The 22,966-nt window shown below is 51.2% G+C and overlaps 12 protein-coding genes across 12 annotated transcripts; 7 read left to right on the forward strand and 5 right to left on the reverse strand.

Moving 5' to 3' along the window:
* Positions 1 to 110: 110 nt before the first annotated feature.
* On the reverse strand, positions 111 to 2,232 carry RHO25_010518 (uncharacterized protein; the record flags this gene model as incomplete). Its single annotated transcript, XM_023602576.1, has 7 exons — positions 111 to 737; positions 791 to 929; positions 997 to 1,094; positions 1,146 to 1,282; positions 1,336 to 1,589; positions 1,640 to 1,918; positions 1,973 to 2,232. The coding sequence occupies 7 exons, from the start codon at positions 2,230 to 2,232 to the stop codon at positions 111 to 113; spliced, it is 1,794 nt and encodes a 597-aa protein (XP_023450826.1).
* Positions 2,233 to 2,643: 411 nt separating this feature from the next.
* On the reverse strand, positions 2,644 to 4,134 carry RHO25_010519 (uncharacterized protein; the record flags this gene model as incomplete). Its single annotated transcript, XM_023602575.1, has 2 exons — positions 2,644 to 2,729; positions 2,781 to 4,134. The coding sequence occupies 2 exons, from the start codon at positions 4,132 to 4,134 to the stop codon at positions 2,644 to 2,646; spliced, it is 1,440 nt and encodes a 479-aa protein (XP_023450828.1).
* A 242-nt stretch (positions 4,135 to 4,376) lies between these two features.
* On the forward strand, positions 4,377 to 5,246 carry RHO25_010520 (uncharacterized protein; the record flags this gene model as incomplete). The annotated part of the gene is made up of 1 exon (XM_023602574.2): positions 4,377 to 5,246. The coding sequence occupies one exon, from the start codon at positions 4,377 to 4,379 to the stop codon at positions 5,244 to 5,246; it is 870 nt and encodes a 289-aa protein (XP_023450813.2).
* A 520-nt stretch (positions 5,247 to 5,766) lies between these two features.
* RHO25_010521 (uncharacterized protein) lies at positions 5,767 to 6,794 on the forward strand (the record flags this gene model as incomplete). The annotated part of the gene is made up of 2 exons (XM_023602573.1): positions 5,767 to 6,531; positions 6,594 to 6,794. The coding sequence occupies 2 exons, from the start codon at positions 5,767 to 5,769 to the stop codon at positions 6,792 to 6,794; spliced, it is 966 nt and encodes a 321-aa protein (XP_023450830.1).
* A 178-nt stretch (positions 6,795 to 6,972) lies between these two features.
* Positions 6,973 to 9,368, reverse strand: RHO25_010522 (uncharacterized protein; the record flags this gene model as incomplete). Its single annotated transcript, XM_023602572.1, has 3 exons — positions 6,973 to 9,049; positions 9,129 to 9,217; positions 9,294 to 9,368. The coding sequence occupies 3 exons, from the start codon at positions 9,366 to 9,368 to the stop codon at positions 6,973 to 6,975; spliced, it is 2,241 nt and encodes a 746-aa protein (XP_023450829.1).
* Positions 9,369 to 10,402: 1,034 nt separating this feature from the next.
* Positions 10,403 to 11,268, forward strand: RHO25_010523 (uncharacterized protein; the record flags this gene model as incomplete). The annotated part of the gene is made up of 6 exons (XM_023602571.1): positions 10,403 to 10,508; positions 10,566 to 10,659; positions 10,713 to 10,780; positions 10,834 to 10,881; positions 10,939 to 11,003; positions 11,065 to 11,268. 6 exons carry the CDS (start codon positions 10,403 to 10,405, stop codon positions 11,266 to 11,268), a joined length of 585 nt encoding a protein of 194 aa, XP_023451303.1.
* A 627-nt stretch (positions 11,269 to 11,895) lies between these two features.
* Positions 11,896 to 12,765, forward strand: RHO25_010524 (uncharacterized protein; the record flags this gene model as incomplete). Its single annotated transcript, XM_023602570.1, has 1 exon — positions 11,896 to 12,765. The coding sequence occupies one exon, from the start codon at positions 11,896 to 11,898 to the stop codon at positions 12,763 to 12,765; it is 870 nt and encodes a 289-aa protein (XP_023451304.1).
* Positions 12,766 to 13,649: 884 nt separating this feature from the next.
* RHO25_010525 (uncharacterized protein) lies at positions 13,650 to 15,444 on the forward strand (the record flags this gene model as incomplete). The annotated part of the gene is made up of 4 exons (XM_023602569.1): positions 13,650 to 14,860; positions 14,922 to 14,998; positions 15,054 to 15,240; positions 15,309 to 15,444. The coding sequence occupies 4 exons, from the start codon at positions 13,650 to 13,652 to the stop codon at positions 15,442 to 15,444; spliced, it is 1,611 nt and encodes a 536-aa protein (XP_023451301.1).
* Positions 15,445 to 15,858: 414 nt separating this feature from the next.
* Positions 15,859 to 16,900, reverse strand: RHO25_010526 (uncharacterized protein; the record flags this gene model as incomplete). Its single annotated transcript, XM_023602568.2, has 3 exons — positions 15,859 to 16,355; positions 16,439 to 16,760; positions 16,826 to 16,900. 3 exons carry the CDS (start codon positions 16,898 to 16,900, stop codon positions 15,859 to 15,861), a joined length of 894 nt encoding a protein of 297 aa, XP_023451302.1.
* A 290-nt stretch (positions 16,901 to 17,190) lies between these two features.
* Positions 17,191 to 18,228, reverse strand: RHO25_010527 (uncharacterized protein; the record flags this gene model as incomplete). Its single annotated transcript, XM_023602567.2, has 1 exon — positions 17,191 to 18,228. One exon carries the CDS (start codon positions 18,226 to 18,228, stop codon positions 17,191 to 17,193), a length of 1,038 nt encoding a protein of 345 aa, XP_023451299.1.
* Positions 18,229 to 18,692: 464 nt separating this feature from the next.
* Positions 18,693 to 19,793, forward strand: RHO25_010528 (uncharacterized protein; the record flags this gene model as incomplete). Its single annotated transcript, XM_023602566.2, has 1 exon — positions 18,693 to 19,793. The coding sequence occupies one exon, from the start codon at positions 18,693 to 18,695 to the stop codon at positions 19,791 to 19,793; it is 1,101 nt and encodes a 366-aa protein (XP_023451300.1).
* A 570-nt stretch (positions 19,794 to 20,363) lies between these two features.
* RHO25_010529 (uncharacterized protein) lies at positions 20,364 to 22,616 on the forward strand (the record flags this gene model as incomplete). Its single annotated transcript, XM_023602565.2, has 2 exons — positions 20,364 to 22,430; positions 22,497 to 22,616. 2 exons carry the CDS (start codon positions 20,364 to 20,366, stop codon positions 22,614 to 22,616), a joined length of 2,187 nt encoding a protein of 728 aa, XP_023451297.1.
* Between the last annotated feature and the right edge of the window lie 350 nt (positions 22,617 to 22,966).

The raw sequence follows: 22,966 nt of genomic DNA on the forward strand, positions 1-22,966 counted from the left end.
TGTTGCACAAAAGCTCACTTGCTTCTCATCTCACACAGGAATGCGATTAATGTACAAAGACTGCGATATCGAATTCCCTAATGCTCAGGTACAACCTTCGATCATAACTCTCAAGTATCTGGCAAATTAGTTACAGCTTCAGGCACTGGTATAGGGGCAAAACTTGGCACATCCCACTCTTCCTGTCGGTCTTCATCGTCCACTGTGCCCAGGAACCAAGTAAGATCTTGGCCGCTGAGATCGCGAGCAGAGTAGCCGTTTCCTAGCCAATTCCACATATTCGGTGACCGGTACTCAATATCGTAATCCTGGAATCGACATTTCTGCATGAGCATCATGTACTGGTTGCGTGTCCCAGGGTGTAGCATAATCCGGCCCTCGATCCTGTTGCCTTTGAACCAGCTTCGGCAAGGCGCATTCCAGACGGTCCTGTCGTTGAATAGATCTGCATGCTCGGCATATTGATCGATGACCGTCTGTTTCGGAGTGACGCTTTTGACGTCCTCGAGTTGGATATGCTCAATCATCTGCAGGATGTATTTGATGAAGACATCGATCATTGGCATAGCACTTCCTTGCCCGAGCGGTCCATAGGGGCCATACACTGTCATGTAGTTTGGCATTTGTGGTGCTGCCACACCAAGATAGCCAACTGGCTTTTCTCGATATAGGTCCTGCAAATTCACTCCATTCGCAATGATCGGAAAACGAGGGACCCAGGAGGTGTCAAAGCCGGTCTGTCTCAGTCAGTATGGCCTCCAGCTACACCCGAAGTATTGGGCAAACTTACTGCGCAAATTATGACGTCCACTTCGTGCTCTGTTCCGTCAGGGGACAAGAATCCCTTGGCTGTGATGCGGTCCAGTCCGCCTCCAGTGAAGGTAGTCACATTCGGTTGAATCAAAGCTTCAATGTATCCTGTCCCGGGACTAGAACCTTGTGAGCGAGCGGCAGGGCGAACGTCAAGTCTGCGGGACGTGTTCTTTCGAGACTTACGTAGGACGTTTGCATCCAACAGGAAATTGCTTCGGGATCAGAGCTTCTGCTAGACTCTGATCACCGACCAACTTCTTTTCCATCTGCTTTCGGGCGTACTAGACTCTGTCAGCTCCGAAGATGTTCTCTGGGGCTGTAACCCAACTTACGTCTCCCGCTCCCCGGGACTCCGGGCTGTTTCGATGGAACCCTGCAAATCTCGAGACCATCTCGGTCTCCACGTTCTTGCGATATTTGAGATATTGTTCCTTGTCGTCTCGCATAACGGCCTTTTGTTCCTCTGTGTCTGATCATGATTGTAAGTAAGATTAGTATTGAAAGTATCGAGCCCACACTCACACTTGAAGTTGCCCCCGTCCTTGCCAGCCCACTTTTGTGCGAACCCGGGAGTCATCCACGTAGGCGAACGGATCCAAGTGTACAGGTGATCCACGTAAGGCTGAATCTCAGCAACGATTTGAATTCCGCTCGACCCGTTGCCGACAACGGCAACTCGTTTCTTCTCAAGGGTGAGGTTCTCGGGGTAATTGGCTGTGTGAGCAATGACACCCTTGAAGTCTTTAAGGCCGTCAATGTTTGGCATGTGCCAGGCACTGCGAGTGGAATAAGTAAGATCTTCATTAGTGATCCGTGGCAGGCTTACTTCAAGAATCCCATAGCATTGACGAACACTTCAGCTTCATCGACGAACTGCTTCCCAGTCGCAAGGTCTGTAATTGTGATTCTCCAGCGTCCGTCGGCATCTTGCCATTCGGCATGATCGACACGATGTCGAAGCTTAATGAAATGTGCGAGATTAAAATTCTTGACGGTGTTCTTGAAGTACTGTTGGATTTCTGCTCCACCAGAATAGTAGTGTGACCAGACTTCGGGATTCCAGATGTACTGATAGATGACACTGGGAATGTCACATGCCACACCTCTATCAAATTTGGATTAGGAAGTTGTCTTTATGTTCAAATATTGGTGGACTCACGGGTAACGATTCTCTAGCCAAGTCCCGCCGATATCCTCATTTTTCTCGTATATGACCAGATCCACATTTTGTGCATCGTCCTGGATATACTTTGCAAGACAGATCCCAGAGGCACCGGCACCAGCACAAATCACCCTTATGGGCCGATGTTGGCCTGAGCAGTCCTCTTTGATTGTGTACCCGCGATCATTAGTAGTCTTCCAGCCGTATGACTTGGGTTTTTGGTCCCAGGGAACTTCTGTGCCATTCGTGTTTGCCATTTTCCTCTCCAATAACGAATTGATGCTGTATGTCAATAGTGGTATAGGACATAGGTGCGGAGACGCGGCCCGTGCTGCACTGAGAGCGAAGATCTGGAGGTGGCATGTTTTCCGCAGCATTTGCCGCAGCTGTCACGATGTCATCGTCATTACTCCCTAACAATTGGTCCGCTGTGTGCTGTCCAGCAACTGTAAAGTACTGGCCATACGGCGATTGGCCCATAGCAGTGCTGGTCAAAAAAGAGAGACAAGATCGAGCTGACGTAACTCCCATCAAATGGCAACGAATGATTCACAGCATGCCGTGGTTCACTGGTTTGATATGACCGACAGCTGCTTGACTACTGCATAACGATCATTGTTGTCAAGTTTTCTCATGCTAAATTATCTAAGTGTGATACTGTTGCTATATCACATCTTGATGTGGATTGTCTTTGGTTGCAGATACTCCTTGAGACCTGCAGCACCCGATTCTCGTCCATAACCAGATTGCTTGACTACATATTCGTTAGCAAATGCACTCTGATCTTTGGAACATTCTCACTTACATCCGCCGAAAGGCGTTGCTGTGCTGGTCGTGAAAGCGCTGTTGATACCAACAGTTCCAGCCTCGATCTGTCCTGCAACACGGAGGGCGCGTGCGGCATCGGTAGTGAAGATTGTGGATCCCAAACCATAGCTTGTGTTGTTGGCCAGGGCAATGCCCTCTTCCTCGGTCTTGAATGTCTTCAATGCTATGACGGGCCCGAAAATCTCGTCGGTGAACACTTTCGCATTGACGTCGGGGTTGAGAATCACTGTCGGTTCCACATAGGATCCCTTCTTGCCTTTGCGGATACCTCCTGTCAAATATTCCACTCCGTTCGCTCGAGCGTCGTCCAGCATTCCCATGACCCGGTCGAATTGTGCTTGATCAGCTAGGGGTCCGAAGACTGTCTCGGATTTCGAAGGGTCGCCCATCGACTCGCCCGCCTTTTCAAAGGCACCCTTAATAGCTTCAATGAACTTGGGAGCGATGTTTTCCTGTACCAAGACGCGGGTAGCAGCAAAGCAGACTTGGCCGCTGTTCATCAGGAAGTTCACAGAGTTCTGCTGCACGGCGTTCTCTAGGTCTGCATCATCGAATACGAGGGCCGGTGACTTTCCGCCAAGTTCGAGAGACACTTTCTTGAAGTTGGACTTCGCTGCAGCAACGGCTACAGCACGACCAGCGGGTGCCGAACCAGTGAAGGCAATCTTTGATACGTCCGTGTGGGAAGCCAGCATTGCTCCCACGGCACCACCACCAGACACGATGTTGACGACTCCTGCAGGGATTCCTGCTTTGGTGAGGAGTTCGCCATACCTTGCAAGGGCCAGAGGAGATTTCTCAGAGGCCTTGATGACAAACGTGTTGCCTGTAGCCAACGCAGGTGCCATCTTCCACGCTGCGAGAATATGTGTGCCGTTCCATGCGTTGATACCAGCGCAGACACCGAGGGGCTCGTATTGCACGATCTTGTAGGTGCCATCTTCGTCTGGTGGGAAGCTCTCGCCGGCTACCTTGCCACAGAAGCCCGCATAGTACCGCCAATATTCCACAGCTCCTTGTACGAAGGCTTTTGCGAGTGTCATGGGTTGACCCATGCAGATAGACTCCAGCCTGCCTAGCTCTTCACTCTCTGCCTCGAGGATATCTGCGAACTTGAGCATCATGTTGCGTCGTGTTGTCGAAGCAGTCATTCTCCATTTTGGGAAAGCTTTCTTAGCAGCTGCAACTGCGTTGTCAACATCCTGTTGAGTGGCCACCTGTATCTGATCCGTGACCAGATCGTCGTTGTCGGGGTTGCGGACACTGAGCCTCTCAGGCGACGATGCGTCGACGTACTGCCCGTCAATAAAAAGTCGTGTTTCGTAAGACATATTCAATTACTTGTGACTTGTGAATCCAATTTGTTCTGTTGATGCAAGCTTGTCGAAGCAGCTTGAGTGCTTTGATAGTTCTAAAGTGGGGTCGGAAACAAGAGCCGATACAAAGATGCACCGGTTTGGCGCGCTGAACACTCCACTCCGCCATCGTAATTTTAGCAGTTTGATCTTTGAGGCTATCATAGTGAACACTGCTTGAAGTTCCTAATCTTGAGACAACCACCTTACCATACACAATGTCGTCTCCTTCGTCAAATCCATCGTTCGTAGCTCGGTTGAAGTCACTACCGGCGTCTTCTCCCGCCTTGGGAACGGTCTTGACGTTGGCATCGCCCATGATCGCGCAAGTCACGGCGACTTCGGGGACAGACTTCATCATGATCGATGCCGAACACGCACCTTTGACATTCGACATAGTCACGCAGATGGTCCACGGTTTTATGTCAGTGGCGACCACATCCGTGAAGCATGCCTTGATCCGCATACCATCCCACGATCTTGCATGGATCAAATGGGCTCTAGACAGTGGCTGCTCTGGTATCGTTATTCCCATGGTCAACTCAGCTACCGAGATGGAGGCCATTCTTGATCGTTCACTATATCCGCCCCGTGGCAGGCGAAGCTTCGGACCCCTCTACGCCCCTTTCGCTGCAGGAGGCAACGCCGCATCGTCATATGCTGGGCCTGGGGAATACTTCCAGAGGGCACGACGCGGTGAAATAGCTATCATTCCTATGATTGAATCAAAGCAAGGGCTGGAAAACTGTGACGAAATCCTTAGATTGGACGGTGTTGATGGGGTTTTCATTGGCCCAGCAGATCTTAGACTGTCGATCGATCTGGAGCCAGCAATTGATGGAGAGGAGCCTGAGTTCTTGGCCGCTTTGGACAAAATCACCAAAGCTGCGAAGAAACACGGCAAAGTTGTCGGTTGTATGGGAATAGGAGAAGAGGCATCGTACAAGCGAGGGTCTGAAGGCATGGACTTCTTACTGTCAACATTTGATTACGGAGCAATACTTGGTGGATATAATGCTGATCTAGCCAAGGCAAGATCTGGCGTGGACAGAGCTCGAAAGGCCTCCGCACCACGGTCAGAGCTTTGATATCAAGCTGGAGGGCATGAGTCGTGGCACGTGTGTTCTAGTATATCATTCGCAGTAGAAACAAGACTCTACCCTAGGCGACATGACCCAACAAAAGGGCTTATCCTCAATGTCGCCGTCCGTGAGACGATGTTCGGTCCCCCTTATATCACTCTGTCGAACGCCAGTCTGTCGTTGTGCTGCTGAGGGTCGCTACCAAAGCCTGCAATAAGTGCAGGACTACTCTCATGCAGCTCGCTGGTCAAGTGATGAGTTCCAGAATGGGTAATGCGACAGATACGTATCCTTGCTTGCAACGCCTTTGATGCCATACCGCAGACTGAAGGGCGTAGTGGTTGCTCGGAAAATTTATCCGACGGGTTCCCGGGCTGTAACATTTCACTCAGGGCACCCGTCGATCCGAGGGGTAACAAGATTGCGTCACACGTATCTTCAGGACATAGCTTGCACGTAGGTCTTAATCGAAGTCTGCTCTATACACGCTCACAAACAATACTATAACTATCTATATTCCACCATCATGCCTTCTCGTACATCAGACGCCCAGCTCTCGTTCAAGCAGGTGCATGACACATTTGCAGCCGAAGTCGAGGGAATGAAATGGGATCTCCCGGTTCCAGAATCTATTCTTGACGAGATCAAAGCCGGGGCTGATAAATATGGCGTGTTAATCTTTCGCGAGGCCAACTTGAACAATGACGAGCATATCCGCTTCTCGAAACAGCTTGGCGACCTCATGGACGTCAAAGCTCATATCAAGGCTGGCAGAGTGATGCGGTTCCCCGAAACACCAGAGATCTTTGACGTCTCGAACTTGGACGACAAAGGAGAAATCGTGACTGATGCAGACCCGGCTCGCAGGGAAGGCAACAAGGGCAACTTCATCTGGCATGCCGATATGGCATATGACCCGCAGCGAGCTAAATACTCAATGCTGCGTGCCGTTGAGCTTCCACCACCAGGGACTGGCGGTGAAACAAAATACATCGATTCGCGCACTGCGTATGCCGACTTACCCCAGGAAACGAAAGATGAGATTGAGCCAATGATCACGAACAACTCGCTCTTCCACAATCGCAAGCTCGCAAGCCCTGAGTTCTTCAAGAATCTCGAACCTTTGGATCACCCGATGGCGCGTTACAAGCTGGTGTATCCACACGAAGGCGACGGGCGAAAGAATTTGTATTTGACTACCTATGCGCATCACCTGGATGGCAAGACTCAGGAAGAGAGTCAACCTATCTTCGACAAGCTCTGGGACCATCTGACACAGGACAAATATGTTGTGAGTCTCTCATGTGATCCCCGACCATCAATTCGGATAACTGACTGACAATGCTCTTTCAGCACACTGTACACTGGAAGAACAATGGCGACCTTGTTCTTTGGGACAACACTGGTGTGCTTCATAAAGCTACTGCTACCGGCTCTTACACGACTCAGTATCGTCGGGATATGCGGAGGACCACAACCAAGGACAGCGGCAAGTATGGTTGGGGCGAGAATGAGGTTGGCGCAACATGGAGGACCGGAATTCCGCAGAAGTGATGAGTTCAGCACTAGACTGACCTCAGTCACTTTGCTGTTGCTTCTTCTGAGCAGAAGTGATAAGCTCTTGCATTCATTCAAATAGTAGCCCATGTATAGCATGACTTTACGATATGGCTCGATGAAACCATGCGAAGTCGTTGGATCCTGTTCAAGGGGTTTGAGGTTGGAGGCGCTGTCATGAACCAGGATTCGCATTCCTGTCAGTCTCGAGACCAAGAGCTAGCCAGTCCATCAGATTTCCTTCGGCGTCCATGGTCAGCTCGTCAGCAAATATGTTACCTAGCATCGGGTCGTTGTCAAAGGTACAGGTAGCAGCTTCGAGTCTCGGGGTATGTCCATGGAACGTGCCGGGGCCCATAGCTGATGTCAAATGATTTGTCCCGGGTACCACATTCCCGTTGCGCACGAAGCGGACATTGTCTGTCAACAAGTCGTCGTACATGCCCGACAGAATTGTTCCTTGAACAGTCTTGGATAGAGTCCAACACATTCTAGTGGCAACTGGGTAGTGCACTCGAGCTGAGTGAAGAATGCTACGCAATGTTTCCAACCATGAACGAGGAGAAACTTCGATACCTTGTGATTGCGAGTTGTGGTTGTGTAGAACGTGCGAAACCAGCACTGCCGATGCAACGTACATGTTGTCGAGCATGACAGTGACAATGTTTTCCACGCCATAGGTGTCGTGATATGTGGATACCAGTCGAGCGATCGCGATAGCGTTGCCTAGCATCTCCTGGCAAGGTTGATGCATCTTAGAGCTTTCGCGCTGATCAGCAGCCCTGACCGAGGCCTGAGAATCTCTTCTGATAGATTCGCTGGCTTTCTTCAAAAGCCCCCTAGACACAATTTGTGCCCCGTGAAACTGAATATTTAGAGCATACGCAGATGGCGAAAGATCGAACGCACGGTCCAAGTCAGTCGCTGTCAAGTCCTCTGGTAAACTGTCAAAACGCTGCTTGAGGCGTCTGTCTAGCGCTCTGAGCCTGTCGAGAGTGGTGGGTTCCAGATCTGATGTAGTCAACAATAGCTCGGTAGCTTCAGAAACATCCGTGCAAAGGCCAACCCAGTGTTCTACGGTAGGAGTGCCTTTCCATCCTCCTGTAACTAAGCGTTGGTGAGCGACTGCGACCATAGCAGTTGGAATCGCACTAGGGCGTCCCATGTACATGCTCCACAATTTGTCATAGACATGGGTAGCAAGGAGGAGATCGTGTCTTTCGAACGCCTCAGATGTCGAAATTTTACCCTCAGCTACGAGCGCGTCACAGCTCGCAGTCAAGCCCAGGTCGAAGACCAAACGACACGCAATGCCACTATAGATGTAACCTAGGCGGTTCCGGCCTCTGGTGGCTTCAAAATCACTAAGGAGAAGGAATCCCTGTAGGGAGGCAATGTTCGGATTGCTCATTTCTTCGAGAATCTCTTCTTTCGCGCGATCTGCATATTGAGTGCCCGACTTTCGTAGGTCCTGAGAAGTAGACATACGTGATGCGCAAGCCAGGACGGCATTTTCCAGAAACTTGGAGTAGCGTTGAACTCTTACCCCTGACACGCGTCCAGCTTCGAATGAGGCTTGGTTGACGACCGAAGTGGACAAGAGCTGTGCGCGGAAGAATATCTGAAGCAGAAAGTCTTTCCGAGGCGCGGCATCAAGTTTCAAATTGCTTCCACGGGCAGTGTTCCTAGGCTCGGGATCCTCTAAAGGATACAACTCATGGTCTTTGAGATACCGCTGGGAAGTAGGACCATAGAATCTTGATTGGCCGGGCAGAAGCATGTCCAGATGCTCGTCCTGTTCGCTCGCTGGTGTCAATTGGGTGGCGGGCATATCAAAGGGCTCCAGAGGCCGGGATTGCGGACGAGCTTGCTCCTGAGGCAGAACAGTGACTACATTCGCTGGCGACGTAGATGTCTGAGCTCGTTGAGACACCGGGGATGCTAAAGCAGCGACACTGGAAACCCGTGGTCGTACGAGGATGTTGGACTCATCTTCCATGACTACCTCATCCGGGTAGAATGATGGGACTTCGCCACCATCCGTCACTTGGTACGACTGGTCATTACCATCAAGCGCGTCGATGGGAGATGATGCATGAGCGTGAGCGTTGCCTGAGGATACTGTATTGGCAGGAAAAGCATGATCGGTCTCCTCCGGCTCATCTTCCGGCCGCTGTGCTTGCTGGGCGAGGGCAGATTCTAGTCGCCGAATCCGAGCCTGCAAAGCGTCGAAGTGGGCCCGGGATCCGTGTCTGCACAATCGCGTGTCAGTCTTTACCAATGATCAGACAATCTGATGTCTTGGTGAATGGCATCTTGTGCAAGACTTACTTCCTGCCGTCGCCCGTTTCGCTGACGGTACAGGACACCTGAAGAGACGTACATGATTCGCATGCCCGGCCCGGCGCAAGACCATTGCACTACACCACATAACGTCAGTTCGTTGTTCTCAGCTTGTGGCCGGCCTTTGGGCATCGGTGTTCACCTTGATCTTACGCTGGCGACATCGAACACAGGCTTGAGAAGCACGGGGGTTACCTCTTCTCCCGGTGCTACGATTACTTTGAGCATCTGCCATGACGGCGACAAAGCTGCCACGATATTGCCCCGGTCATAAGTGAAGTGCAACCATGTCCTCTGCAACGTGAGCTGCGACTTGACCACTCAGTGAGTTCTCATTTCGCCGCTGACATGGGTTTAGCCGACCCTTCCCCGCATTTGCTTAGGGACTAGTCTGAACGGTGCCACCCTTTTCTCACTTCATCTGTCTTATAAGACCCAAACATTCATCGTCCTGCGAACGAGATCTATCGTGGTCATCGCACTTGCAGATGCGCTGTTGCATAGAAGTACCGAAGCTATTCTGCTGGCAAGACTGAGCACTGAAATTCCCTGATCAGTAATATGCGTTACCGGCTCCCCATCCTCCTGATCGGCCAAACGCGGCGCAAACTAATTCCAACGATCGTCAAGCTGCAGAAGATTTAGACCCTGCTTAAATCCGACGCACAGGGCGGACAAAACTCCCGAGCACGAGGCTTCAAGCTTCTCTTTGGAGATGTATCCGGTGTGCGAAAAGGTCGATCGCACAGAACATACCTTACGGGAGTTGTCGATCCGCCACGACGCTTGACGCCAAGGGTATGGGATCAACAGCGATATCCCCGACGTGCCAGACTAACCATAGCTTGGAAGCGGAGCGCTTATTACCACCCTATCGAGCGCTTGCAAATCAGCCATTCAACGCAGAGTCGCTCGCACCAAAAGGCATAAAAGCAAGACCAGCAAGCCATCACGGCGTGAATAGGTGAAGATCAGCATTTTGTAAGTGGAAAGCACCGCGACTTCCCCGCTTGGCTGCAGAATCCCAATATCTTGGAAAGACCATCCAAAGCCACGCACGTCTAGCAGTGTGGCAGTAGGCCTCGGAAAAAGCACCCGCGCTATCAAACTGCGAATGCGGTATACGCGTGGTCAATAGTGCTGGTGTGCACCAGATGGCTATATAAACAGTGATCGTCTCTCCCTGTTTGTGACAGAGTCGAAGTTGTGAATCTTGCAAAGTCTCAGCAGAACAATACCGCAAACACTCCAACAACATCAATATGCACTCCCTTTTCTCCTTTGCCTCATTGGCACTTCTGGCCTCTACGGCCTCCGCCCTGTGTCCAACTGACATTCGCATCCAATCTTCAAACCAGGTCGCCATTGGTAAGAAGAGTTCCGCTCAGTACATCGGAATGGCGTGCTGACATCTTGCGTGTTCAGCCTACAACGCTCAAGGCCTTGGTAACTCAGCACGAGAGTTCGAGAAGGTCCCGTGGGGTTCTCCAAACCGCGCTGGCACATGTCTCACAACCATGTGAGTACGATCGACGTAGGACGACTACCAACAGCATCTGACACTATCTCCAGCATCCCTAATGGCCTTGGCTGTGCTATCCCGGTTGCAACCACGGGCGCTGGTACCTACCAATTTGCTGGTAAGCACAAAGCTTCATCAATGTACAACTAGACTTTTACTGACCATTCGTAGTCGAAACCCGACAAGTCTTCAATCAATTGAACGTCACCGAGATCGTCCGTATGTCAACCCGGTATCTCACCAAATGGTTCATTCACATTTCTAACTTCGTCCCAGCATTCAACAACGGAACCGTTTTGCTCAGTGTCGAAATCAGAGTTGGTGCCCGCGAGTTTGTTCCTGTACGTCCACGATATTCTCTGAACTCACAACATCGTTGAACAATGCTAACTTTGACTACAGCTTCCTGTCACCTTCCACGGATACGTCTACATGGACTACAACGATGACTGCCGCATCTACTCTGCACGAGCTTATGCCGACGTCCCAACCTCTGTCCTCGGACAGCTTGTTGCCATCGGTGCTCCAGGCGGTGGCCTCGGCCCTGTCTGCCAGCAGCTCCCTATTGGAGGTCAGAAGCGTGACGCGACCTTGTTCTCGGCATAGGTCAAGAATGGCCCAAGGCCGACAGCCTTCGTGTTTATTTCTTTCTGATGGATAACGACTTGACCACTTGTGCAGCGTGGCCTTGGCAGCCCGATGCTGGCTGACTGCGGAGGAATAATGCACCAGTATGCACAGTGTGCTATGTAGCAAGACTTTGCCTCCAAAGTTGAATGAAAGCCATGGACGTTCTTATCCTTTAGTCAGCCACACGCAAATCTCTTCACTTTCATTCTGCCCATCCTATCCTGCTATGCTGCGCTGCTGCTGCTCTAAACCTGAGCAGCAGAGAGGAAGCCACACAGCTGCGATACGGTCGTCAGTGTGCTGCAGTCACAATAACCGATCTCTTACACCCCAATGCCTTGAGAGAACATTTTTGATATAATTTTTTACACCTGCAATGTCCAGGCTCAGATGGCCCAATCTCGCTTTCATCGATGCAGACTATTGTTGACGGAAAATAGTGCCGCACGTGGTCTTTCATGTCGCAAGTGATCTTTCAGCAGATCCCTTCTGACTCCGACTTTTCAGATTTTCAGAGGCTCTCTTTTGACAGGACTGCGCCGTACAAGAACGCTGTCCCTTCTTGCAGATGCTCCGACGGCAGCACATCGCCAGCGACCGAACATGTCGTCCGCAAACAAAAGACTTGATCAAGTCAACAATCACATAAATCAAGGAAGTGCGCAAAGTGCAAACGAGCCACCGAGAATACTGTGTGAAGTCAAAGAACATAGACCAGGTCACCATGTCGCAACACTCATCCTAGGGGATCCGAACAAGTTGAACCTCATGAGCAGTCGACTATTCGAAGAACTGACTCAACACTGCCGGAACTTGAGCAAAAATGGGAAACTTCGCGCTGTGGTTCTCACAGGCAATTCTGGAAGCAAAAAGCCAGCATTCGTGGGAGGAGCGGAACTGTCAGAAGTGAGCAGCTTGTCTACAGCGGAAGAGGCGGGAGCATACGTGACAAGGACAATGGATGCTTGTTCAGCAGTCAGTGCTCTCCCGGTTCCTGTCATCGCACGCGTACACGGACTAGCAATCGGGGCGGGCGTACAACTGATGGCTTCGTGTGATCTCAGAGTCGCGTCCAAAACGAGCAGGTTCGCAATGCCTGAAGCGAAGGTTGGTCTTCCGAGTGCAATCCAGACGGCTTTACTTCCGGGCCTGATTGGGTGGGGCAATACAAGACGACTCTTGTATCTTGCTGAGGTGCTCTCTGCGGACAAGGCTCGAGAATGGGGACTTGTGGAGGAGGTAGTCCAAGACGAGGCCGAATTGGACAGCGTGGTCGATGAGTGGGTCAAGAAAATCGTCGATATGCCGCCGGAAAACATGCGACGACAGAAAAAGCTCGTCGCCTTGTGGGAGCAGTGTACAGTACAGGAAGGTATTCTTGCAGGCGTGGATGCAATGAGGGACACGTTTGTGGACGGTGGAAAGGAGACTCAAGCTCATATGAGGAAATTCCTGCACAAATCAGAGAAGTGAAGCATGGCGCACGCGGTAAAATCATGATACTAAGGCCAATACCTCTGGCGCATGATGGCCGCTGCGTTTGTCTTGGGTTCAGGGGCGAGTTTCACGAACTACTGCCTGCAGCACGCTTTCCAGAGGCTACAGACTGGCAAGAACTGCAGGACACACAGACTTGTCACACAGTGACCTCGCGCACGGCTCAGCGCTATATTTGACGAGCTTGGGTACCCTTCATTGATCCGAAAGTCTGTCCGAAAACATTGTGCAGGTACTGGCAGGTCTTGAATAATACGCTGGTCCAGTGAGTGAGCTCATAAGCCATCAGGTGGAGGGTTCAGCCAGCCATCGAGCTGCTGTAGGGTTCTCCAGGATGATCTGGAGCAGGTCTTGAATACGATAGCTTTGACATTGAGTACATTTGAACAGATGTTGTTCGTGAGATTGCAAAAGGGCAACATCGCCAACAGTGGTTGCTGACTAATCAAGCACGATCAATTTTGGAATCTCCTGGTCGAAGCTTTCATTTATTTCCTCCAATGCGCTTCCCCCAAACAGACTTGCCTGTGTTGTCAACGTCTCACGCGACAACCACGCCGACATCCACTTTCTTCACAATCTCAGAGAGAAGACTGCATAACACTGAACATCAAGTGCTCTGCACGCATATCTATGATGTGTGCAATGTCGACCGAGCCGTCCGTAGCCCAGAGGTGGCTCTTTTCCGTCGCATTTCCGGGTCAGTAACATGGCGGGACCGCACTTCCGACGAAGGCGACTCGAGAGGGGCGTGATGCTGTATAGCAGCAGGTGAAGTGTACTATTATAGGTTGAATATCGCTCTGCTATTGGCTTGAACACATTACTCAACGACCTGTAGCAAATTCAGCTTTGTCACCATGTCGCCTCCTACTGAGCTCGACTGCCTCATCATCGGGGCCGGATTCGGAGGATGTTACCAACTCAAGCTTCTGCGTGATGCAGGTTTCTCGACCAAAATTGTCGATGCTGCGTCTAGCATCGGAGGCGTGTGGGCATGGAACAAGTACCCCGGAGCACGCGTCGATGTGGAAATGCCATATTATGGTTACTCCGACCCGGCTGTCTGGTCGACATGGAACTGGACAGAGCGTTACCCTGGCCAAGTCGAGATCTCGGCATATTTTGAACATGTTGCCAAAGTCTGGGATCTTCATAAGGATGTCCAGCTCGGCGTGAGAATCGTCAGCGCAACGTATGTTCAAAATGAGAACGGGCCTCGATGGGAAGTGGTTGCACAGAATGGAGACAGCTATGTGGCAAAATATCTCATTTGCGGAACTGGCACTTCGTTCAAGCGACACATCCCACCTTGGGAAGGCTTCGACAGCTATCAAGGAACAATCCACCACTCTTCCCTCTGGCCAGACGGCGTTGATCTGCGCAACAAACGCATCGCTATCATCGGAGCCGGCTCAACTGGCGTCCAAATAGTCCAAGAATCAGCCAAAGTATCATCCAAGGTTACGCATTTCATCCGCACACCCAACATAGCACTACCCATGCGTCAACGCCAAATCTCGCGGGAAGAACTCTACGCCTACAAACCCATTTTCCAGCACGTCCTCTCAGCTTGCCGCACAACCCCCGCTGGTCTTCCCACGACAAACACCGGAATCAAAACATTCGACATCAGCGAATCCGAGCGCCGCGAATTATTCGAGGAAATGTGGGAGCGAGGAGGCTTTAACTGGTCCATCGGCGGACTTGCCGACACATTGACAGATGAAGCAGCGAACCGAGCAGCATACGATTTCTGGGCAGAGAAGACACGACCTCGAATCAAGAATCCTCAAAAGCGTGATCTCTTGGCTCCACTGGAACCCCCGTATTATATTCTGACGAAACGCCCGAGTCTGGAGCAGGACTATTACGAGATGAGTGATCGGGATAATGTTGATATTACGAATTCGCCTATTCAACGATTTACCAAGACTGGAATCGAGACTGCGGATGGGAAGTCTGAAGATTTCGATATTGTGGCGATATGCACAGGCTACGATGCTGTAACGGGTGGACTTATGACTATGAATATCAAAGGTGCGAATGGAGAGTACCTGCACGAGAAATGGTGAGTGCCTTAGTTTCCCCTATCACATTCCCCGCATCTACTGACAGATTTCGCATCGCAGGCGCGACGGTGTCACAACTTTCCTCGGTCTCACAGTCGAAGGCTTCCCCAATATGTTTATGCTTTATGGACCACAAGGTAAACCATAGCTCACCTCTGTTGAAAGATTCTAAACTAACGAACCTACCTTCAGCCCCAACATCTCTAACTAACGGCCCACCTTTCCTCGAGCTCGAATGCGAATGGGTACGAGACGTTCTCGAGCGAATGCGAACAGAAAATCTCTCGACGATCGATGCGAAGCGCGAGAAAGCCGAAGCATGGCGAGACCAAGTGCTACAGCTTGCTGAAGGGACACTTGCTATTCATACGAATTCTTGGTTAGTATTTCCTTCCCGTTTCCACGAACCTCGTTCCCTTGCTGGATCTGAGACTGACTTGTTGGTAGGTACATGGGCGCCAACGTACCAGGCAAAAAGCGAGAGTATCTGCTTTATCTTGGAGGTGTTCCAATGTGGCATGATGCATGCCGTGAAGCGATTAAAGATTGGGAAGGGTTTCGTGTTGAGCAGGCAAAACTGTGATTGACAGCGAGAATAAGTGCTTTGATCACATATTTTTTGTGCTGCTGAAAGACAAAAGTGCCAGAATGTGATCCTGGCTGTGCAAGTGTTGCGAGCAGAATCGTCGAGAGGCATCTTGGGTATCACAGGACCAGAGCGCTCGGGTATTCATGGTTCCACAGAAAGATGCCCTGCCAGATGTGTTCAATAGCAAGTACACAGCAAACATATTCTCGAAAACGATTCAACGACTCAAATCGCTGAGAAGAACGTAAATGGCATTATCCATCTCATGCGTCGTAACTCACTGCAACTCTCATTCCACGTCCCATGGGCCATCTATTATATATCTCTAAGCCAGGCAAAATATACCCTTCACCTGTATTGGAAAAGCGCCCTACACACCATCCTCACCATCCAGCCCAACAGACATCATCAATACGTCCCCGGAATCTGCGAAATCCTCCCCCCATCCACAATTAACACATTCCCATTAACATACGCTCCCGCAGCCGAAGCAAGATACAACACCGTCCCCGCCATATCCGCCGAACTACCCAATCTCTCCGCCGGAATAAATTTCCTATCATAAGCTCCCTCAACCGAAGGATCCTGTCCCTTGGAATCTCCCGCTCCAGCAATAATCCCCGCTGCAAGATCCGAAGGGAAAAGTCCAGGTGCTAAAGCGTTTACTCGAATTGAATAAGGTACAAAAGCACCGGAGAGACCTTTGACGAGATGTGTTGTGGCGGCTTTGGAGAGTGGGTAAGCTCCTATGGCGTTGGGGTTGCGCAGGTAGCCTGCTATGCTGCTTGTGACTAGGATTTGAGATTTGCGGCCAGGGCAGTTGGATCTTTGGTTTCCGGCGGAGAGGAGGGGGAGGAAGGTGAAGGAGGTGAAGGCTACGGCTGTTGTGTTGATTGCGAAGCAGTCTATACAGTTGGTCAGTATTTGAGATTGTAGCTTGGAATCACTTATGAAGTGGTCATTTCGATAGGTGGTGTTTGGGACATACCATTCCATTGCTCCATCCCCTGCTCAAGACCTAATCTCGCAAACTCTTCCACGCTTACATCTCCTGGCTTCGCAACTGGAGGAGAATACACCCCACTATTGCAAACCAAAAGATTCACAAAACCTATTTCGTTCTTGACTTGCTCGGCAACTTTCGAGAGACTTTCTTTTGATCCTACGTCGCCGACGATGGGAATCACGTTTCCGTTGACTCCGGCTTCGCGTGCAGCTTCTTCGAGCTTTTCTTTGCGTCGGCCGACGATGTACACTTTTGCTGCTCCGTTCTTGGCGAAGGCTTTGGTCATCATGCGGCCGATTCCGGTCTGTGATTCTCGGTTTTAGTATGCTGTTTATGGCTGCGATAGGATCGTGGTCAAGGAAAGCGTACTCCTCCGCCGGTGATTACAATGACCATGCCGGCGACGCTGAATAGCTTGGCGGGATCTACTGTGTTGGGATCCATGATTGAGGACCAGGTTCGCAAGGCTGGGATGAAGGTAATTGGATGCAGGACTTGCACGAGGTTGTTGTTCGTGTTGATGTGTAAGCTCGACTGAAGCTCCTACTTCATGCGCGGCCTTGGCATCAAGGATGAGGCACGAACGGGCACTGAGTGGGAACATCGACAGAATTTCGTCATGCTCTTCATCCCCGAAAGGTGTGACGTACAAGAAACATTGATAGTGCAGATAAGGGAGGTCACAGCGTAGCACTCGATAGGATGCGCGGAATAGTGATAATGTTACACGCTTCCTATTCTTCAGAAACAGCAATGCCAGCATCTTCGTTTTCAATGCGCACCTTCCATTCCTCCACATTTTCGCCTCTTTGTGCCATCACATGTGCAACTGTCTCGGAAAAGGTCTCTCCGTTATTGACGAACCAATCTCCCAGACCTCTGACATGCATCTCAACCTGTGCCTTGAGAGGGCAATTGTCCCGCAGATACAGAATCTGCTCGGGATCCATTTTCATCATGTCTTCCACGACATAATAGTGCGAGATGTCATCTCCCCAACCCTCTGCACCAGGTTCGTGGAATCGTGATGGAGAAAGTCGCGATTGGTAGCGAGAGGAGGCTATTGAGGAGTTGTAGTACCATCCGTCTGGCACGAATGACGATGGCGCTGGAGGGTAGTTTAGGTGGATGTTGAAGAGTAGTTGCTGGTTGCTGTCGGGAAAGCGCTTGGAGAACTTTTGTCTGATTTTGCCGTTGGAGGGACAGATGTTGTTGGCGATCATGTCCTTGAGAATGTTGTGGACATCCATCATTTCTGCAAGCTCGGCGTTTGACCAATTGTGCAAGAGCGCAGCTCGATTGAACACCGTGCCCGGCAAGGTGCGGCACGTACGTACGTGGGCGGCATTGTGAAAGGCTTTGTCATACAGCCACAGGCGGTAGATGGCACGTCTCAATTTGTAGCGTTCTGAATCGCTCAACAGCCGACGATTGGCATAGTCTGTTTTCCACTTCTTGAATGTGTAGATCTCTTCATAGCGCTGTGCGATTCGTCCTGCCTTGACGATCTGACGAAGGAACGCGTCCGAGACGGGGACATCGCGCTGGGTGTGTGCAGGTTGCGAGTTGTTCTGAGTCAGAACCTGGACCACGTCTTGAATAGGTCCGAACTCGGATTCGACGGCAGCTCGTAGGATGTCGAGCTTCTTCGATGAGTGGTAGTTGTCGTAGAAGCGACTGTTGGTGGAGGATAGTGCGATGGCAGATGAGATGCTCGGGAGAGACAGAAAGATCTGCGTCAACAGCTCGCTTGGGAGGTGATCGAAGTGCATGGTTGCGGTTGTCGACAATAAGCAATCGGTTTTGGCGTGGACTAGCTCCAGTGTCCGATATGCAGGCTTCTTCTTGTGTTATGTATGGATCTGTTGATCGTGTTTGACGGCGATCGGCTACCAGACGGTCTCGAAAGAGTACGTCCAGTAGTGTAGATATAAATTAGGAGACAAACACCCCAATCGCGATGGGGCTATCAAGGTCGGACTGAGATCCATGGATGACACACTCGGATGGCGACGCCGGCCCATGATGGGCGCTCGTGGTGATGTTGTCCATTGTGCAGTGTGTAGAAGAAGAGGAAGCAGAGCGAGCGAGATGCGAGATGGAGGTCATGTATCAATAACAAGGAGGCTGTCGCTAGCGCGGTGCCACGAGGGAAGCTCCCCGGAACTCTCGCCATCCACCCAACTCTCGCGTGTTCGCCTGTTCGCTCCACCGCCTGCGATCATACTGATCGGGCATGGATCAAGGCCATTACAATTGCAGAGACTACTACATCTCGCCGCACTTTGCGCCCACCACCGTCGCCAAAACCATCCACACCCGCTCGCCCCTGCTCTTCCGCCATGAGAGCTTCGACGAACTCGAGCAGCGCTCGCGCAGTCCGCTCAAGACGAGCAGGTTCCCCTTCCTGCGCTTGCCCCTAGAGATCCGGCAAGAGATATACAGCTATCTTCTCCCGCGCACGATCGAGCATACGAAGCCCAACCCGTTGGCGCAACATGCCCGCAACTTCTCCGCCGTCAAGAAGCGCACCGCTCGTGGCATGATCGTACCGCAAAGCGAGCCAGGATATTCAAGAGCGGCGCATATTGTGTGGCAGAGGGGTAATATCCGCCTGCTGTCCGTATGTCGGCAGATGCATGGTGAGTGTGCAGAGCTGCTGTATGGCAATAGCACATTCCTCCTCTTTGTGACGTACCTGGGCATCTCGTTCCGCTTCAACTGGCTGCTGCTGTCCGGAATGGCGCCACAGAGAAAGTACGATTTCCTTGAACTTCTCCCTACGAAATACATGGCTTTGGTCAAGCGCGTCGTGGTCAATGTGGATCATGTTGATAGCTACACCGGCATGATCAAATTCAATGTCAGCGGGAAAGGCTTGACGCATGGCCTGCGAAAGCAGGTCCAGCGTCTTGTGAACGTGCTGCGACCATCTCCGCTTGCCACGCCCGAAGTAGCAGACGAAGACGATGATGGCTGGTCCGATATTCGCTCGGAACGGGACCGTCGACTGGCCAAGGTGCACATTCGTGTCTCCAACGGCAACGCCGTTCTCGATCAGATCAAGAGCGAGGTTGTACGCAAGCGTGAAGGCGGCATTAGAGTCAATGAGGATCTGGAAGAGATGCTTGAGCCATTTGGCGAGCTACACGGAGTACGTGAAGTGGAAATAACTGGCGCTGTGACCGACACCTTCGCTGAGAGCCTACGAAAGACCATGATGGACACGACGACAAGGAATGAATCAGCGACTGTCGCGCGGAGCATACGTGACCTGCATTTGCATCCCTCGCTCGACCCGACATCTGAATTGCATTTGAATGAGCATGAAATTTGATGAATGATGAGACACGATTATAACGACGCCTGCACGACATGTAGATACTCCAGGCTAGATTCAAAGTACAACTTACTGGCCAATATCAGGTCCATGCGCTCTATTCATGTGCTTCGTCAGGGCTTGTTGGGCATTGGATACGGATATCAGCCCATGCCGCGACTAGGAAGTACGCGTTACGATAGCACAGACTTCTTAACATGCACCACACCCAAGACCGTCAAGAAAGTGAACACGCAAGGCTGAGGCAGTTGTCAGGCAATTCTGTGCCTAGACTTCATCCACTTTGGCTTGGCGAGCGTCATATCCCAAGCCTGATTCTCGTCACTACTTGTTTGTGAACCTTATCCGCCCTCGACATCTCACTCGCACGTGGCAGCGCTGCTGGGGTCGAATCACATCTCTTGCTTTACGTGCAGCACCAAGAAGCAACAATGCTTGGCTCCCAATGGCGTCTCTGCTCGCTCCGAGGAGCAACTGACTTTGGTGATACGTATATAAGTGGTGACTGCATGCCACGCACGGCTGAACGGTAGGGCCTTATCGACTTCCATTTGAACGCTCCTTGCGATGGAAGAGCTAGCACCCGTCATCTCAAAGGACTATCGCCCACTGACAGACCAGGAAATCGAGGAATTCTTCAAGGCTTTGGACGTCAACAATGATGGTCACGTCAATTTTGCCGAGTTGGAGAGGAAGCTGCACGAAGTGCATGAAGAGTTAGCACCGAAGCTACAGAAACATCACATTCTACACCCAGCCCGAAGAGACGCAGAAAAGCGCGTCGGACACGATGGAGATGGACTGCACGCGTTCCTCTGTCACCTTATGCCAGACTGTGGCGCAAAGCTGAGCAAAGACGAGTTCATCCGACATGTCAAGACGTGGGAAGTGCCGAGTCAGAAACAGAGCGATTCACAAGAGACCGATAAAGAGGCCAAGCAGGAAGAGAAGAAGCTGCCATTCCGACGACGTCTGCGTGCGTACTGGGCTGTTCATGGTCCCAATATCCTCTTCGTGGCATTCGTGGTCGCCTGCATGATCGCGTTCGGTGTATGGCAAATGGTCATATACATTCAGAACCAACCCGCACGACAGGCACTCGGCTGGGGCGTTATCATGGCCAAAGCGAATGCTGGTGTGCTCTACCCTACATTCGTCTTCATGCTGCTGAGTATGAGCAGACATTTGTCGACTTTCCTGCGTCGCAGCTTCTGGATCTCCAAAGTTATCAATTGGGATTTGAGTCAGAAGTTCCACATCATCATGAGTATTGCTGGCCTGTTCTTTGCAACGCTGCATGCCATTGGTCATCTTACTGGTACGTTCCTGTATGGATCGCGACCGGCGCAACAGGACAATCTCGCAGCGATTCTGGGTCCTGAAGCAACGCCAAAACGCTATGTTGACTTTGTGCGCACTTTGCCTGGGTGGTCCGGCATCGTTAGTCTTGGCCTCTTCTGGACTATCAGCTTGATGAGTCTGCCAATGATTCGGAACTGGAACTACGAAGTTTTTCAGCTGGGCCATTTGCTCATGTTTCCCATGTTTGGGCTACTCGCAGCTCACGGCACAGCTGCATTATTGCAAGCTCCTATGCTGGGCTATTTTCTGGCATTTCCCGCGCTTCTGGTTATCTTCGAGCGACTGCGACGATTCATTCGTGGCTTCTTGAGCATGCCAGCAAGAATAAAGGTTTTGGACGAAGATGCGGTTTGCATCTCGATCAAAACGAAAGACGGATCGGACTGGTCGTCGTATAATGCCGGACAGTACATCTTGTTGCAGGTGCCACAGCTCGCCTTGTTCCAATGGCATCCGTTTACGATCTCAGCATGCCGTGGCGATGAGATGCAAGTGCACATCAAAGTCGAAGGTGACTGGACAGAGGGACTTCGCGATCTCGGTCTCAAGCAGTCGAGAATCAAGGTCGGGCTCGATGGGCCATTCGGTGCTCCTGCACAGCGCTTCTACGATTACGACTATTCCATCATTGTTGGAGGTGGAATTGGCATCACACCGTTCTCTGCCATCTTGACAGATCTCGAAGAAAGCTTCAAAGAACGCCGCGATCCCTGGGAATCACGACGCAGCTCCACCTCAATGTCCCGTTCCCTATCACGAGGCGTGGTCCGCTCACGCACCAGCTCCCGCCACGCTTCACGATCCCGCCGCTCCTCCCCAGCATCGACTCCAGTCAAAGAGCGCAGCGATGACGACGCACCCCTCACCACCGAAGAACCCTCCTCTATAAACCCCAACCCCACCGGCCCTCCCCCTCGCTGCATAAACCCCGACCGCCGCGTCGACTTCCACTGGACCGTCCGCGAAAAGAACAATCTCCTCTGGTTCTCCGACCTCCTCAACCGCGCCATAATCGGAGCTGGCCCCCTCGCCCAACAAAACAAACTCGACCTCAACATCAACACGCACATCACGGCCAAACGCAAAGACATTTCCGTTCACATTTTCCGCTACATCCTCGATGGCTACCGAACTGAAGCAGCGCCGTATTCTGCTTTGACGGGTTTGAAACAGCGGAGTCATTTTGGACGACCGGATTTCGATAAGATTTTGGAAAAGCATTTTCAGGATTTGGTGGATGATGGAGTGAGAGACAAGAAAGTTGGGGTTTTTGTGAGTTCTTCCTTTTCAAAGTTTGGTTTTCAATGTGTGAGATTTTTGTTGCTAATGTGTTGATAGTACTGCGGAGCACCTGTCGTTGGTGAGATTCTGTCTGATCGATGTCATGAACTTACGGCCAAGGCGCGTGATATGGGGTTGAAGATAAGATATGACTTCCTTATGGAGGTTTTTGGTTGATTGTTTTGTGCTTGATTGAGCGAAGGCGTTATGGGGAATGAATGTACGTTAGCGAGGAAACAGGCTGTGGAAGCAGAAGGCGATTGAAACTGAAGCCATACTATCCGGCCCGAATGATGAGGACGATACAACATCCGGAACGACTGAGTTGGTTCTTCGTGTGAGGCACTTTGATAGGTTGTAATCAGTAACTAGAAGTTCGATTCTGCACTGGAGTGGAAATATCTCACAACGAAGTTGATCACGTTTGCCAAAAAGAATGCTGAGATTTTGTTTCGAGATCAAGGCGTGAATCACCGATTAGCCTCCACTGTTGTCTTTACACTGCGTGCTATCATATGCAAGCACCC

The sequence above is a fragment of the Cercospora beticola genome, chromosome 7, assembly GCF_033473495.1.
Source record: "Cercospora beticola chromosome 7, complete sequence".
Lineage (NCBI taxonomy): Eukaryota > Fungi > Ascomycota > Dothideomycetes > Mycosphaerellales > Mycosphaerellaceae > Cercospora > Cercospora beticola.